The 18699-nt window shown below is 42.1% G+C and overlaps 1 protein-coding gene across 5 annotated transcripts in view; it reads left to right on the forward strand.

The window, feature by feature from the left end:
• The first annotated feature begins 2191 nt into the window (after positions 1–2191).
• The window catches only part of LOC117502901 (zinc finger protein OZF-like), a 64489-nt gene continuing 47981 nt past the window's right edge, over positions 2192–18699 (forward strand). For 2 of the 5 annotated variants that reach the window (XR_004558432.1, XM_034162042.1), the window contains exons 1-4: positions 2200–2320; positions 9400–9460; positions 9541–9582; positions 13994–14338. Coding sequence is in view for 4 of the 5 variants with exons in the window: in XM_034162042.1 (XP_034017933.1) it covers positions 9549–9582; positions 13994–14338 (379 nt within the window). In the remaining variant the exon portion in view is untranslated. Of the gene's footprint in view, positions 2321–9399; positions 9461–9540; positions 9583–13993; positions 15603–18699 lie in introns of those variants that run through there. The other 3 variants (XM_034162039.1, XM_034162040.1, XM_034162041.1) reach the window with 3 other exon arrangements.

Below are 18699 nucleotides of genomic sequence, written 5' to 3' on the forward strand. Positions count from 1 at the left end.
TGTAGTGCTCTTTCTCGGCATGAAACCATATTGCTGCTCACAGATCTTCACCTGTTTTCTAAGCCTAGCTTCTACTACTCTTTCCCATAACTTCATGCTGTGGCTGATCAGCTTTATGCCTCTGTAGTTACTGCAGCTCTGCACATCACCCTTGTTCTTGAAAATAGGAACCAGCACACTTCGTCTCCACTCCTCAGGCATCCTCTCACTTTCCAAGATTTTATTAAACAATCTGGTTAGAAACTCTACTGCCATCTCTCCTAGACATTTCCATGCCTCCATTGGAATGTCATCTGGACCAACTGCCTTTCCACTCTTCATCCTCTTCATAGCAGCCCTCACTTCTTCCTTGCTAATCTCTTTTACTTCCTGATTTACTCTCACCACATCATCCAGCCTTTTCTCTCGCTCATTTTCTTTATTCATCAACTCTTCAAAATATTCCCTCCACCTTCTCAGCACACACTCCTCACTTGTCAGCACATTACCATGTGCATCTTTTACCACCCTAACCTGCTGCACATCCTTTCCAGCTCTGTCCCTTTGTCTGGCCAATCGGTACAAGTCCTTTTCTCCTTCCTTACTATTCAACTTCTTGTACAGCTCGCAATATGCCTTTTCCTTTGCTTTTGCCACTTCTCTTCTCGCCTTATGCCGCATCTCCTTGTACTCCTGTCTACTTTCTTCATCTCTCCGACTATCCCAACAAAGATAAAAAAAAATAACCAAAGTAAATAATAACATTGAAAAGATAAACAGATACAAGGGGCTACAACAAGTAGTATTCACATACAAGAATACAGAATTGATCAACTTGGGCAGTTTCAACATTTTTCATACATTTCAATAAAAAGTTTGTTTTTAGTGCAGATTTTGACATATGAGATTTATGTATATACGATCCACAAACTAGAACCCGTCTGATTTATTTATTGCAGAAAACTCACCATCTGGTGGCTGTGGCAAATACTACTAAACTCTAAACCAGTCCTTCAGCAAGGTTGGGGGGGGGGGGGGGGGTGTTTAATGTGACTTTTACAAAAGGCTTTCAACATCATTCTTTAAAAAAAAGCACCATAGACACTTCTTTCATTCAGACATTCATTTTCTATATTCCAATCAAGGGTAATGGGAATACTGGAGCCTATCCTGGCGGTCACTGTACGAGAGGTGGGTTACACCATGGACCCGCCAGTCTACTGCAAGGCCACAAATACATTCACACCTACTACGGTCATTTTACAGTCACCAGTTCACCTAATCTACATGTCTTTGGATGCTGGAGGAAGCCAAAGCCTCTGGAGGGAACCCAAGCAAACTTCACACACACAAGTCATATTATTAAGATATGTGCAATAAAATACTCAGAAATGACAGGCAAAGTCCTCCACAACAACTAGCATACATAGCAGCAGATTTGTGCAACCAGGATTCTGAGCTGGGCTCAAGACAACACATGAGCTATCACTCAAAGTGACTATGCCCCAATTACGCATAACTTTATGTCTTAAAATGTCTTCAACTAATGAGTTATATTAAAAAAGAAATGCCCTGTACACTTGTTGTGGAGGGGGAAACTAGAAATAGACACCAAAACTGTGGGTTTTTTTTTTTTTTTTTTTTTTTTTTTTTGTAGCAGGGTGTAAATACATGTATCTTTGCTCTAAACATTGGCATTTTAACATGGGCTTCTATAGCCATCTGCTCTTTTGCTGGAAACAGCCTCAAGCAGCCATTCAAGGACCTGCGCCTTTTTCTTCTCCTGGCTGTGAGCTTGGGTAGGGTTAAACCACTTGGTGACTGTGAATCAACATTAATACTATGAATTAAACTTGTGCAACAAGAATAAAATGCTTTTATGTACTCTAGTCTATTTTATTCTGGTTTAGTTCTTTTTATTCTCTAAATGTTTTACATCTCTGTGACTTACTCTGGTATTTATTTGTATTTATTTATTGTTTTGTTTTTTTTGTTGTTTGTTTGTCTGTTTGTTTTGTTTTACTAAGGACCACATCGGAGATAAGGATTATTTATTTAATTATTTATTTATTTTAGCTTTCATGCGTTATCCTGTTTAATGTTTTTTATTTGTATGATTCTTTTTTCGTGTTTGTCAATAAAGTTTTTTTACAAAAATTCTGCGAATGACGTCTGGTCTCTCTAGCGTTTTGCAGCTTTAATGCGCATGTGCTCAAAGTGCTGCTACTTCCCGATAGTGTTTGATTCTTTCTACTGATTTACAGCGTTAATCGTTAAAAACTAAAATTATCTCCAACGTTAATCGCATAGATCGAGTGAAATCGAAACGGCATCTTTAAAGGTAATGATCGAAATCGATTTTTAAAAGAAACATAAAAAGTACTGGTCGTTAGCTAAAAATGTCTGAGTTACAGAAAAACAGTAGTTACATATTTTATGTATAAGTTCATAAAGTTCTCGAAACAGGATTTAATTTCTAAAGGATTTGAACAGAAATGTGTTTTTTTTGTAGTTATTAATAGTTTTGGTTGTGTGTTTAATGCGCAAATGCAAAGTGATTTAGTTTGAAACGGGATGCTGCATTAACTCTTGATAGACTCATTTAGTTTAAATTACATTCATACTAATTTAATCTTTTACTTTCAACGGAGAATTGTTCCTCCTTTTAAAGGACACGCACGTGCACAGAATCCATAACAACTCAGTTTTTACTGCTAGAGGTCATGTGATGATATACATTTATTCATCTGTGTACATTGTGTAAGAATATGTCAGTCAAAATAAACCGCTAAGCGCTCCTGTTGTGGTTACGTCACTCTGAGCAAACGTCCCAGCTGTTGAATGGAATGTAGACAAACTGCTGCTAACCTTAAGAACAGTTTTCAAAAGTTTCCAAAACTGTAACTTTGTATCACGATGACTTGTTTTTAAAGTGATAACTGTGTTCATTTTAATGCAGTTATGTTTTTAAAAAATAAAGAGTTGGGGATGAATTGTGTCATCTCCATACGGATCACTGAACCGGGCGGTGTGCCATGCTCGTGCATATCCTCCAGCTGATACAAAGTCCATATCTTCTGAAAATAACTTCTTCTAGACTTTTTCCTAATGTAAGAAATTCAGCTGAATTTTCAGTCAGCCTGTAAAAACAGCCTGTCATGGCGGAGTTTCAGATACACTTACACACAGCCAGGTTAAAAGAACGTAGTAGTCCTTCGGTACAGAGAGCAGACTCGGCACACATCTGCATCTGAAATCCAACAGACTCTCAAAAAAATGAAAAGTTTGGAGTGAAGTGTGTCATCTGCTCTCAGTGCGGAGCACTGAACTGGGAGGTATGCATGAGGCTCGTGCACATCTGTAGTCTGTTAGGAAGTCCTGAAGCTCCAGAAAGGAACATATTCCCAACTTTTTCCAAGCATCTGCTCACAGGTCCACTAATCCAAATGACTGATGTCGTATGAATGATCAATAGTTTCATGATCTGATGTTCTAACGTTCTTTTCTCTATCTGGTGGCTATTGTGCTTGGATACTGATCTGATATGGTAGCAAACTGGAAGTGGCGTTGGCACAACCGAATCAGTTTTTCCCCCACGCTGTTTTAGATCATATCATGTGACCATTCAAAATGGTGGCGCCCTTTGGTTCTGGGGTCCTCCATAGGTTGGATATAGTGAAGCTAGAGTGTGCACTCCCTATACTGCTAACGTAACGCTGCCTTGACTACACAGGGGCACGGCCACCGTGGATGTGCAATGTAGCATGAGTGTTGAGTGAACAAGATTTATCCCACTACGTACATAAATGTCATTTTTCCAAGACAAAACCAACCTTTACTCATTGGAGAAATGAGTTAAAACTTTATGTCTTTATCATTCATTGATTCCAATAATGCTTCAAAATTAGTTTCTTTTATAGACAAATTTGATCTATAAATGTTCAGTTGCCCTATTTTTTATTTTCTTTTATTATAGGTAAATAAAACACAGTAAGCCCCTTATGTTCTTTTACTTTTTAATTTTATGTTTGCAGCTATTTCAAGATTTTGTACAGTACCTATTTTATTTGTATTTGATGCATTAAAAAACCCCAAAATGGGCTTACATGGACCATAAAAGCCATACCTACCTGTTTTTGGTTTGCTTTTTACTTAAAATAATAATGTTAGAACAAAAGAGTTCAATTTCTTACCTTTCTGGCAGAAATAGCGGGCCTTTGGGATCATAACACCCGGGCATAACACTGACGCGGAAACACACTTGTGACTTGATCATCGTTAAACAAGCATGGTGCATCATGCAATGTAAATAAATCCACAAATAAATTCTTATGATGTTGTCGTCCCAAGATCCTAATGACATGAAATTTCCAGATTGGCACAAAATAATGCTCAAAGCACCCTCTGTAGTTAACCGTGAGATTAAAGGGAGTGAATGCAAACATGCATTCAAGTAAAATCCAATCCAAGTAAAATCTATCCAGATAAAAGTAAAATATGTTTGAAAACATGACACCACTGTGCAGTAAATTGTCAATTCAAACATCCCTTTTTGCCCTCTTTGGCAATGGCAGCATATGCTCCTTGACGACACACAGCTAGACATGACTCCGCCCTCTAGCTTTGCTATATCCAACTCTATGGGGTCCTCATGGCGGATGAGGTGAATACTGATCTGGCGCGAAAGCAAGCTGGAAGTGACGTTTCTGCGACCGAATCAGGCGGATGCCACATGTGACTATTCAAAATGGCAGCACCCTCATTCAAATTGGCGGTGCCCTTCGGTTCTAGGGATCCTCATGGCAGATGAGATGGATGGCCGAGGAAGATTTTTTTTATTTTTTGGGCATCACCCGATAATTTTGATAATAAAATAAACACATTCACTAAATAATATTTATAGTCTTAAAAGGTTACTGAATGTGGCAGTCACCGTTGTATTTGATTCATGAATGTTATTACCAGATTGATCATTTTCAAAGTTTAAGGGTAATTACCGGCAGAATTTGGTGCATTGTTTTAATATTTTTATGTGACTTGTTCTTTCAGTTTGTTGTTTTTTGGTAAAACATCTGTTTTACAGAAAAGCAGTGTAATCTGCCCTGTGTTTGTTGTCTGCAGACCTTCCAAAGTCTTCAGTTTTAGCACAGAAATGGTAAAATCTTTTCTAAAAATTGTGAAATGCTGCATTTTTGGACAAGAAGATGCGCCTATAAGCTTTTACATTGCTAAAACAAAAGGTGTCTTAAGACGGTCTCCCGTTGGAGATTTTTGCTTTTCCGATTCTAAAAATAAGGAAATCAGGTCAGACTGTCCACAAGAGTGGTCTGATGTATGTCAATGTCATACATGATTATGCACCAGGTTACTGCAAATTATAAGTGACAGTGAAAGCAGCATCATGTCCGTACAATGGTACTGTGTACAGTCTATGTGCTAATGTCTGTGGTTACAAAGCTAAAATGTATTTATCATCGGAAAACTGAAGAATGTGGCATGCTTTTTCTGAGACTGTAGATGTGTATTATACTTCCAGAGGAGATTGGGCAGTTAGTCTGTGAACTTTGAACACACACACAGAGACACACTCACTGCTCCGCTGAGCTCTGCTGAAAGCACTCTGCTCCAAAACAGAAAATAATCTGCATTTTAACATAGCATCAAAGTGATTGGGCAGCCAAATCCAAATTCAAGCAGAAACGATTTATTATGAGATGTACTAATGAAATAAAATTGAAAAGCAGCCAGTAAAATTAAAGTAAAAGATGCACATCGCCCCATCTACACAGACGACATTGATTTTTCACTTCTGTGGATGATTGGCTGTTTTATTATTTTTATTTATTTGTTTGTTTATTTATTGTAAGCCACTAAAGTAAACAATTGGGTACCAGAAACCTGCATTTGTCATTAGCCAATTGCTGTTGAGCAGATCTGCTTATTGTATTTAAAGGCCATTGGGGTGGGGGCGGAGGTGCTGCAGCCTATCCCAGTGGCCATTTGGGAAGAGGTGGGGTACACACTGGACAGGACAGCAGTCCGTCACGGGGCTGACACTTATAGACATACTCAAACTGTTGATGTGAATGGTTCCATCCATCCATCCATTTTTTTCCGCTTTATCCGGAGTCGGGTCGCGGGGGCAGCAGCTCAAGCAAAGCCGCCCAGACCTCGCGATCCACACACACCTCCCCCAGCTCCTCCGGGGGAACCCCAAGGCTTTCCCAAGCCAGCCGAGAGATGTAGTCCCTCCAGCGTGTCCTGGGTCTTCCCCGGGGCCTCCTCCCAATGGGACGTGCCCTGAACACCTCTCCAGCGAGGTGTCCAGGGGGCATCCGGAAAAGATGCCCGAGCCACCTCAACTGACTGCTTTCGATGTGGAGGAGCAGCGGCTCGACTCCGAGCTCCTCACCCTATCTCTAAGGGAGCGCCCAGCCACCCTGCGGAGGAAACTCATCTCGGCTGCTTGTACTCGCGATCTCGTTCTTTCGGTCATGAGCCAAATCTCATGACCATAGGTGAGGATCGGAACGTAGATCGATCGGTAAATCGAGAGCTTTGCCCCCCTACTCAGCTCTCTCTTCACCATGACGGCCCGATACAGCGACCGCATCACTGCAGATATTGCACCGATCCGTCTATCTATCTCACGCTCCATCCGTCCCTCACTCGTGAACAAGACCCCGAGATACTCCTCCACTTGAGGCAAGGACACTCCACCGACCTGAAGAGGGCAAAGCACATTTTTCAGGTCGAGAACCATGGCCCCGGATTTGGAGGTGCTGATTTTTATTCCGGACGCTTCACACTCGGCTGCAAACCGCTGTAGTGCACGCTGAAGGTCCTGATTTGATGAAGCCAACACAACCACATCATCCGCAAACAGCAGAAACGAGATTCTGTGGTTCCCAAACCAGACCCCCTCTACACCCTGGCTGCGCCTAGAAATTCTGTCCATAAAAATAATGAACAGAACCGGTGACAAAGGGCAGCCCTGGCGGAGGCCAACGTGCACTGGAAACAGGTTTGACTTACTACTGGAAATGCGAACCAAGCTCCTGCTGCGGTCGTAAAGGGACCGGATAGCCCTTAGCACAGGACCCTGGACCCTGTACTCCCGGAGCACCCCCCACAGGGTGCCCCGAGGGACACGGTTGAACGCCTTCTCCAGATCCACAAAACACATGTGGACTGGTTGGGCGAACTCCCATGAACCCTCGAGCACCCGATGGAGCGTGTAGAGCTGGTCCAGTGTGCCGCGACCAGGACGAAAACCACACTGCTCCTCCTGAATCCGAGGTTCGACCATCAGTCGAATTCTCCTCTCCAGTACTCTGGAATAGACCTCACCAGGGAGGCTGAGGAGTGTGATCCCCCTATAGTTGGAACACACCCTCCGGTCCCCCTTCTTAAACAGAGGGACCACCACCCCGGTCTGCCAATCCAGAGGCACAGTCCCTGATCGCCATGTGATGCTGCAGAGGCGTGTCAGCCAAGACAGTCCCACAACATCCAGAGACTTACGAGGGTAGGCTGAAAAGTTCTAAGGCTCACCAAGAAGGAGAAATGCCATTTCAATAAAACTTGTCATGCATTAAGTTCAACTGTTCCTATGAGTAACTGTGTTATTTTCTTCCAGGTTGTGAGGTAGTTTGTGGTTCATAGCCAAGTTTGAATGTTCGTGGTAGAGGGAAATGGCAAAAATGAACAAAATCTGGCATCGCGGTGTGATTAAGTACCTGCATAAGAAGGGGTTAAAGCCCAAGGACATTCATGCAGATATGGTTGCTACATTAGGGGATGAAGCTCCCTCCATATCTACAGTGCAGAAGTGGGCAGCTGAATTTAAGAGGGGCAGAGAGAGCCTTGAAGATGACCCAAGGTCTGGGCGGCCTGCAACAGCCACAACCCAGAAAAACATTGACCTTGTTCATGAAATGGTGATGGACGACAGATGATCGACGATTAATAAGCTAGCAGATGCTGTGGGAATATCCCGTGAGAGAATTGAACACATTCTGCATGAAGAAGCTATATCGAAGGCAAACTTGGCACAATTTGAAGAGGATCCAGCCAATTACATGGAACGTTTTCTTACCCAGGATGAGTGTTGGGTTCACCACTTTGAACCAGAGACAAAAAAACAATCAATGCAGTGGAAACACCCAAGGTCACCACCTCCAAAGAAGGCCAAGGTTGTTTAATCTGCAGGGAAGGTAATGGTTTCAGTTTTCTGGGATGCCAAGGGCATTGTGTTCGTGGACTATCTTGAAAAGGGACAAACCATAAGTGGACAGTACTATTCTAACCTACTGAGACAGTTACGCGAGGCTATCAAAAAGAAGCGACCAGGAAAGCTGACGAAAGGGGTGCTGTTCCATCAAGACAATGCCCCAGCTCACAAGTCAACAGTGGCCTTGGCCATTATCCACGAGTGTGGATTTGAACTGGTAGATCACCCACCATACTCCCCTGACTTGGCACCCTCGGACTTTCATCTGTTCCCAAACCTGAAAAAAAATTTGGCTCGGAAGCACTATCGGAGCAATGATGAGGTGATGGCTGCCGTTGAGGACTATTTTGACTCTCAAGATGAAAGCTTCTATGCCAAGGGAATCGAAGCACTCAAGCACCACTGGAAGAAGTGTGTGGAGTTACAGGGAGACTATGTAGAAAAATAACCCTGAATTTGTTCAATTCAACAACTGCATCATAGTCAGCCTTAGAACTTTTCAGCCTACCCTCGTAAGGTACTCAGGACGGATTTCATCCACCCCAGGAGCCTTGTCACCGAGGAGCTTTCTAACCACCTCGGTGACTTCGGCCTGGGTAATGGATGAGTCTCCCTCTGAGTCCCCAGTCTCTGCTTCCTCTTCGGAAGACGTGACGATGGGATTGAGGAGATCCTCGAAGTATTCCTTCCACCGCCCGACAACATCCCCAGTCAGGGTCAACAGCTCCCCACCCGCACTGTAAACAGTGCCGGTGGAGAGCTGCTTCTGCCTCCTGAGGCGCCGGATAGTTTGCCAGAATCTCTTCGAGGCTGACCGATAGTCCTCCTCCAATGTGGAGGAGGTGAATGGTTAATTAAAATTTTAATTACTATATTAATCAGTGTACCAAAATCTTGCATGTGAAAAGTGACTGAATGTTCCCTTGAATATTGGTGACATAATGTAGCAAAAAACAAACAAACAAAAAAACACCCCTAAAAACAAAACATGTCTACCCCTTTTGTAAGTTATACAAGTAAAAAATACAATATATTACTTCAGTTGGTGGTCCAATCAAAGTATCTCTTACATTGTTTTAACCTAATGAAGACTAATCTGGATTAACATGATAGGCACAAACTCTAAACCAGAGCTAATCATTCCGTTTCACATATAATTATTTTGTGTGTTTCCTCTGGATTGTCAGACACATTGCAGCCTTTATTGACTCGGGATCCTGGTCTGAGACAACAGAACGAGACCTTGAGGTATGTTTTACCTGTTGGAATTCTGTAAAAATATTGAAATGATCTCTGCATGCTTTTCTTTCATTTTCTTTGTCTTGCAGTCTCATATATGGAAACATCCAGCAGGATCAATCACCGAGAAGGTAAAGATGGTGCACGCCATCTGGTTTTACCACAGTCATACACATACATTTTATTTACTTACAGTGGGGAAAATAAGTATTTGATCCCCTGTCAATTTTGCAGGTTTTCCCACCTACAAAGAATGGAGAGGTCTGTAATTTTTATCATAGGTACACTTCAACTGTGAGAGACAGAATCTAAAAAAATCCAGAAAATCACATTGTATGATTTTTAAATAATTAATTTGCATTTTATTGCATAAAATAATTATTTGACCCCCTACCAACCAGCAAGAATTCTGGCTCTCACAGAGCTGTTAGTTTTTCTTTAAGAAGCCCTCTTATTCTGCACTCTTTACCTGTATTAATTGCACCTGTCTGAACTTGTTACCTGTATAAAAGACACCTGTTCACACACTCAATCAATCACACTCCAACCTGTCCACCATAGCCAAGACCAAAGAGCTGTCTGAGGACACCAGGGACAAAACTGTAGACTTGCACAAGGCTGGGATGGACTACAGGACAACAGGCAAGCAGTTTGGAATAAGACAACTGTTATGATTATTTATTAGAAAGTGGAAGAAACACAAGATGACTGTCAATGTCCCTCGGTCTGGGATTCCATGCATGATTTCACTTTGTGGGGTAAGGATGATTCTGAGAAAGCTCAGAACTACACAGGAGGACCTGTTCAATGACCTGAAGAGAGTTGGGACCACAGTCACAAAGATTACATTAGTAACACATGATGCTGTCATGGTTTAAAATCCTGCAGGGCAGCAAGATCCCCCCGCTCAAGCCAGCACATGTCCAGGCCCATTTGAAGTTCACCAGTGACCATCTGGATGATCCAGAGGAGGCATGGGAGAAGGTCATGTTGTCAGATGAGACCAAAATAGAGCTTTTTGGAATCAACTCCACTTACCATGTTTAGAGGATGAGAACAACCCAAAGAAAACATCCCAACCATGAAGCATGGGGGTGGAAACATCATACTCTGGGGGTGCTCTTCTGCAAAGGGGACAGGATGACTGCACCGTATTGAAGGGAAGATGGATGGGGTCATGTATTGCGAGATTTTGGCAAACAACCTCCTTCCCTCAGTAAGAGCATTGAAGATGGGTCATGGCTGGGTCTTCCAGCATGACAATGACCCCAATCACACAGCCAGGGCAACTAAGGAGGCGCTCCGTAAGAAGCATTTCAAGGTCCTGGAGTGGCCTGGCCAGTCTCCAGACCTGAACTCAATAGAAAATCTTTGGAGGGAGCTGAAACTCCAAACGTGAAAGATTTGGAGAAGATCTGTATAGAGGAGTGGACCAAAATCCCTGTTGCAGTGTGTGCAAACTTGGTCAAGAACTACAGGAAATGCCTGACCTCTGTAATGGCAGACAAATGTTTCTGTACCAGTTGTTAAGCTCTGTTTTTCTAGGGGGTCAAATACTTATTTATGCAATAAAATGCAAATTAATTATTTAAAAATCATACAATGTGGTTTACTGGATTTTTTTTTAGATTCTGTCTCTCACAGTTGAAGTGTACCTATGATAAAAATTACAGACCTCTCCATTCTTTGTAGGTGGGAAAACCTGCAAAACTGACAGGGGATCAAATACTTATTTTCCCCACTGTATCTAAACATTTATTAGTGGTTGCTGCCATGTGACTTGACTTGATTTGATGAGGAATGAAAGGTGAATGTGAATCAAAGAGGCATTATATTTCATGTTGTGGAAAGTTGTGGAATGGAGCACCTGGAAGGGAGAATATGGGGAGAACATGCAATCCCATGACCTTGTTGCCATGAAGCTAATCACTAACTCACTGTGCTACCCTATTCACCTTCATGAATATGCAATTTGGGATTTGACGTACTGAGTTGTGTCCCTGTATATTACATCTGGATAAAGATGTGCCTTGTACCTGCATCCAGGAACCTAAAACTGACTGATTTAAATTCATTGTGCACTTACAGCCATTAACACACACAGTACTCTCATTTACATGCTGCTTTCTACATCACATTGACACCCACTATCAGTTGCACATTTATTCTTACTAAATCAACCACAAAACTTTCTCCACTTCAAATTGCAAAAGCTTGGATTGCCCATGTAATTTATCTGGGATCATAATGAATCAAGCCCTCTGTGTGTTACAGCTGTCTTTGTAATTCATACCATGTTTATCTATTTTCATTCCACATTTGTTGGGTATTTTATGACATATACTGGTGCCGTGGCCAAGTGGTTAATGTGCTTGGTTTCAGATCAGAAGGCTCCAGGTTCAAATCCCACCCCTGCCACATTTCTCCATGTAACATGGAGTTGCATCAGGTAGGGCATCCGGCATAAAACCTGTGCCAATTCAACATGCAGATCCACCTTGGATTTGCTGTGGCGACCCCGAGTGCAAACCAAGGAGAAGCCAAAGGGACTTACTTACTGGTGCCCATGTTTTCTGTCTTTGTTTTTTTTTGGGGGGGGGGGGTGATATAATGAGGTTACTTCCCTTTGTGATGTAATTTTTTACCAAAGACCAGCGATGTGCTAACGACATTATGATGATAAGCAAATGCTAGAAGATGATTATGTTATGCATTACTGATAACATTTATCAGATGTTTGCAAGGATATATATATATATAAAAACTCTTTTGGCACAGATTAGGAAATAATATTAAGAAAAACACACCTGACATGTTCAAATGTTGTGTGCAGAAATATATGTTGTGCTTTTTCTAAAAAGCCATGAGGCAGGAAATTGGCATTAAGGGTGAAAATGGAACATTGAATTAAATCAAACATGCCAGTGGAAAATTCTGATAATTTGGGCTTTTCTATGACCCAAAGTTGAACTCTCAAGACCTGGTTACTTTCCAGAAAAGTGATCTCACCAAACCTGGGTACTTTCTGTGTACTGTTTTTATTGGTGTAAGATTTGCTATTTTTTGAAAAGACCACCCTTTGGGGTGGGGAAATTGCCTTTTTCACAGTATTTAAGATGACTTCAAATCAGTGTAAATTGAAGCTGTTCCAGTGTTTTTTGATGGCTCTGTGAGTTTTGTTTCTTTTGCTGGCATATAAAAACTTTTTCGGAATTTCTGGACACCTTTTATGAGATATTTTTTGAACAATTAAGCACAGCTAACTCTTCTGGTGATCAAGGACTCTGTCCAGTGTCTCCACGACACCTTCAGAAATAACATACATTTACCAGCCACTTTATTGGGTATGCCTTGCTAGTACCGGGTTGGACCCCATTAGGTGTACCTAATGAAGTCACAGACATTGATGCCAAATGTGCAGTGATGTGCAACAGCTTTTAATATTGTCACATTGTTTATCATAGGTGTGACCTAAATGTGTAGATTCATGTGCAAAACAAAAACATAGGGCCTTTAAAAAGTTAGAAAGCACAAGATTGCGACATTCGAGATTGGAGGTAGCGTAATGTATTTGGCATGACCATCCATCCTAACAACATGACCCACCAACCAAAGCTAGTTTTTGATGACAACACACTCGACACTCTGTAGCTTGGCTTCAGTCAGGTTGTCCATGTTGGTACAATAGTCTTCCCACGTTATGCGGAGGATAGTCCTCAGGCAACATTGGTGGAATTGCTCATGGGTCTTTAGATGGTGGTGGTAAGTGGTCCAGCTTTCAGATTCATACAACAGGGTGGCATGATGACAGCTTTGTAGACAAGGATTTTGTAGTACTGTGCCGAAGGTCTCTGTTGTTGAAATCATGTTTGCGTAGCTGGCCGAAGGCAGTTCCTCCACACTTGAGTTGGTCATCGATGTCAGCGTCTGATGATGCATGACTGCCCAGGAATGGAAATTGGGTCACACAAGACTCCCTCATTGTTCCTGATGTGTTTTTGAAAAAGAAAAATAAGTCTTGTATTAGGATAAGTGTAGTACATGCTCCTGAAGGTCAGTCACACACATTGCTTATGGTGACGCAATGTCTATTATATCTGTGGTGTATAGAAGGATGTTGCATCTGTTTTGTTGTTGTGCTAGAGCTACAGTAATAAACACAATGCACAAACTGTTAGCTTCATTCATTAGGTACAGTTAATACACGATTACAGAGAAAATAAAAGCCACATTACTTTTAATGCACTTAAAGCAAACCATTGTGAGAACCATCACCCAGTACCCAAACATATGATTTAATAAACACCCTAACTGAGGTTAGCCTATTACCTTGGCTGCTCCACCTCTTCATCCATTTATGGGTTCTTCATGACATTGGTAGAGTCAACACTGCCAACATGGCGATGGCCATTCTGTGATCTTTCCACTGTATCGATTCCATCAAAACAGTAACTTGTATTTGACTCATGCTCACAACTCCTATGCCTTATTTTCATGACTGTTGCTCTTAATTTTAATACCAATTTCCCTGTTTCCTTGCAGAAATGCAGCATCCATCAGTGATTAAAGAAGAAAATTTTCCTGAGGAGCAGGAGTGGTATCTAAGTCTTGACCAGAAGGACATTAAAAAGGAACAAGAGAAACTCTGGACACCTCAGGAGGGACAGCAACTTCATCAGCAGGCAGATATCAATAATATATTTTTGACTGCCGCCACTGTGAAAAGTGAAAATGATGAAAAAAAACCACACTCGTCACAGGTTTATCAAAGCCAGAATGATGAAAGCACAACGGCAGAACTTCCAGCCAGCACCTCAACTTCACACAGAACACTGACAGCACAAGCTGATGGAGTTGATTATGGAGGACTACCAGCCCGCCACTCAGGTCCGTGTAATAATTTACAACAACATATGGCTGGCAATAGTTCAGACAGTTCTGAAACAGAGACTGATGACAGTTACGAATGGAAACAGACTCCTGAGCTTTGCTCAGGTTTAAACTCTCTGAACAATAGTGATAGCTCTACTAGCAATAGTGGGTGTAACATTGCTGGAACACAATTTAATTATGATGAATCTGGAAAAGCATTTTTTCACATTAACTATTCAGAGCAACACAAAAGGATTCAAGCAAGTAAAAAACCATTTAGCAGCTGTACGCGTGGTAAAAGGAGGCGGCAAAAGGTCAGTTTGAAAACACACACAAGAATTCATACTGGAGAGAAACTATTTGGTTGCTGTGATTGTGGAAAAAGATTTGGTCTAAAGAAGAATCTTAACAAACACATGAGAATTCATATGGGTGAGAAACCATTTGGTTGTACTGAATGTGGTAAAAAATTTGGTCAAAACAGCACTCTCAATGACCACATGAGAATCCATACAGGAGAGAAGCCATTTGGGTGCTCCGAGTGTGGTAAAAGATTTGGAAGAAGAGACAATCTAACCGCACACATGAGAATTCATACCGGAGAGAAATCATTTGCCTGTCCTGAATGCGCTGAAAGATTTGGACGCAAAAACCATCTTATTGAACACATGAGAATGCATACAGGGGAAAAACCATTTTGTTGTTCTGAGTGTGGCAAGACATTTAGACAAAAGAGCCAACTGAAAACACACATGAGAATTCATACAGGTGAGAAACCATTTGACTGTTCTGAGTGTGGTGAAAGATTTGGAAGAAAGGACAATCTAAATGCACACATGAGAATTCATACAGGAGCTAAACCATTTAGCTGTTCTGAATGTGGTGAAAGATTTGGAAGAAACGACTACCTAAAAACACACACGAGAATGCACACAGGAGAGAAGCCATTTGGCTGTTTTACATGTGGCAAAACATTTCGACGAAAGAGCAGTTTTAACTCACACATGAAAATTCATGAAGAGAAACAACTTGGCTGCTCTGAGAGTAGTAAATGACTTGTACAAAGCAGCAGTGTTCCAGATGCAAGAATTCTTTTAGGTGAGAAACTGTTTCTAAAGCCAAATCTCACATTGCTGATTTCTTTCCCCCGACTGACGTCCTGATTTCAAAATTCAGAAAATTGTGTTGATTGTCCACAACAGTCATTTGGACTTCTGTGTCATAGTATACATGATTACACACCATTGGTATATTCTGTTAACATGGATAAAGTGAAGTCTTTGTTGCAGGATAACTGTGAAGCTTAAGAAGAAGAAATAGCTTTATTAATCCCAAAAGAAATTATTTAAATACCAGTGAAATTAATTCATTGGTGTTGACTCCTTCTGGAAACATATTCTCAAAAATTAGTTCCATTGACTTTCATCACACTTGCATCATCTCCAGAGATTACAGAGTGACTTGAAAAACATAAATTAAAGCCTTTTTTTTCCAAAGCATGGATTTACATATGCATTTCAGTTCCAAAGAATGTTATTTAAAAAACAGTAACAAATCATATAATGTTACTGTCACTGTCTTTAAAAGCTTTCATACAGTGCCTCCGGAAAGCATTCACGGCACTTCACTTTTTCCACATTTTGCTATGTTACAGTCTTTTTCCAAAATAGAGTAAATTCATTTTCCCTCAGAGTTCTGCTCACAACACCCCATAATGACATGAAAAAGGATTTTTTATTTTTTTTTTTGCAAATTTATTAAAAATAAAAATAGGTTTCTTTTTTGTTGGGAAGAAGGACGGGACCTTACGCTCCTGTATTGATTTTTGTGGGTTCAATGCGATCACCATGCGCAATAAGTACCCAGTACTTCTACAGGATTCCGCATTTCATTCCTTCTATGAGGCCTCCATCTTTACCAAACTTGATCTGCGCAACCCTTATCATTTGGTTAAGCCCCCGTCACACATAACAAGAATGTGTAGGAACCATGCCTGACATGGCAATCCGACGCTGTCAGGAGGAAAAGAGGCGTGGTCAGCAGTGTCAGAACGCATCCAGATTACCTCGTCCACACCTACTCGATGGCATCCAAAGCGCATGTAGGCAACAGGTGTATGACACAGACTGCTGTCAGACGGCCATAAAAGGCGCTGTAGACTGCCTGATGTCCAAATGTCTGGATGGCAAACACGAGACCAGAGTGGGAGGGAGCACTGTGTTCCTCACATGCATGTGCACGTGAGTGCGCAGCACGCATCTGCGTGGCGCTGAAATGATCATGGGAGGGAGCACTGTGTTCCTCACATGCACGTGCACGTGAGTGCGCAGCACGCGTCTATGCGTGGCACTGAAATGATCACTCAGCTGTGTGTGTGTGTGCATAACACTGCATGAGCCACTAAGCGTACCTGCGGGGCGCACATGTGCAACTGGACAGGTTCCGTGAAAGTTTGCTGGCAGTCAGCCATGCTGTCCCATGTGTCAGATGCAGCCTTTCCAGGGAACTTTAATTTCTCTTTTTGTGTTTTGGCTCACTTCAGCAGCACAATGCAACTCTGGACACTGTGATGGTTGGATTATCACATGGGATTTATTTTTGAAGCACACAGCAGCCGGGTGAGAGGATTTTAACCACAGGCTGTGGTTCGGCTCCACGTTCGCGCTGTGAAACACTCCTGGACCATTGTTGGAGGTGAGATTCATGTTTGTTAATGCTGTCACGGCCTGGTACACCAGTTTCATGTCATATCTCCTACAGAGTTAGAAGGTGATCATTTATTTCAGTGGTGAGATCTGTTCAGCTCCGAGCCTGATGCACTACTGCACACCACGGACAGGTGCAGCTGCCTGTGTTATATACAGATATGATGGAGACAATAGTTCACATTATTTATGTAGCCTATGGGAAGGAATGGACAAATATCTGTACTGTAAGGTCTATTGTGGATATAACAATCTCTACAGATTTGTGGCGGCGTGCGCACTGTGCTTTCAGTTTGATAGCCGCTGTTAACATTCACTGTGCATCATAATAATTATTATAATGATGAAGCGTGCCACCTACCTTTCAACTGTCCCTTTGCGCTCCAGGGGGTGGACATTATTATACGTGGCACATGGAGGTCATACCGGCTGGCTTTGCCTTGCCAGATCCATCTCGAGGTTCCCCCGTATACGCTCAAATCATTTCGGATCCCGTTCTGCCGCCATTGGAATATGTAAATTGCGGTCAGATGGTCCACAGACTGCACATGTACTGCCGTCGGATAGGTGTCCCATCTCGACGGTGCCCTGAGGGTTTTGAACATGTGCGTCACACTTGGGGCTACTGGCCAATTTTGACCAGCTATGTGGAATCTCGCAGATGGTTCTCAGAACATTTTGGAACTGAAGCTCGACACGTTTCGGATGTGCGCCGATTCGTCATTCTGACACCGTTCTGCATAATTCTGGCTATGTGTGATGGGGGTATTAGAGTCAAGGAGGGAAATCAGTGGAAGATTGCATTCAACACCCTTTTAGGTCATTTTGAATATCTTGTTATGCTCTTCAGTCTCACAAACGCTCCTGCCACGTTCCAGGCCCTGGTTAATGACGTTCTCCATGACTTTCTCAATCATTTTGTTTTCGTGTATTTAGATGACATCTTCATATTCTCCATAGATCTCCAGGAACATATCTGCCACATCCGTTTGGTGCTGAATTGTTCATTAGCAAACTCTCTGTTCTTGACAGCAGAAAAATCTGCTTTTCACCAGAAGTCCATTTTGTTCCTCAGTTACATCTTTTAATGCATTCAAATAAAACCTGACCCCTCTAAGATCAGTGCATTGTCCAATTGCCCCACTCCTACTAACATCAAACAACTTCAGCAGTTTTTAGGGTCCACCAATTTCTATCGCCGGTTTATCTGAAATATTAGTCAGGTGGCAGCACCCGTCCATAAACTAACCTCCTTCAAAACACCTTTTCACTGGACCTCTGAAGATGACCATGCCTTCCAGTCACTCAAACACCAGTTCACCACTGCACTCATACTCATACAGCCTGATCTGGGTCACCAGTTCATCATGGAGGTCGATGGCTTCAACATCAAAATCGGGGCTGTCCTTTCCCAGCGGGTTAAGGGCGATCAGTACTTGCACCCTTGTACTTTTTTCCCAGCGTCTGTCTCCCACTGAGCGGCATTATGATGTGGGGAACCAGGAACTCCTGGTGGTGAAGGAGGCATTCGAGGAGTGGAGACACTGGCTTGAAGCTAGGTCTGTTCCTTTTATTGTTTGGACTAATCACAAGAACTTGGTATATAAACAGTCTGCTAAACGTCTCAGTTCCAGACAGGCCAAGTGGTTGTTGTTGTTGTTGTTTTTTTTT

The sequence above is a fragment of the Thalassophryne amazonica genome, chromosome 21 (genome assembly GCF_902500255.1).
Source record: "Thalassophryne amazonica chromosome 21, fThaAma1.1, whole genome shotgun sequence".
NCBI classification, from domain to species: Eukaryota; Metazoa; Chordata; class Actinopteri; order Batrachoidiformes; family Batrachoididae; genus Thalassophryne; species Thalassophryne amazonica.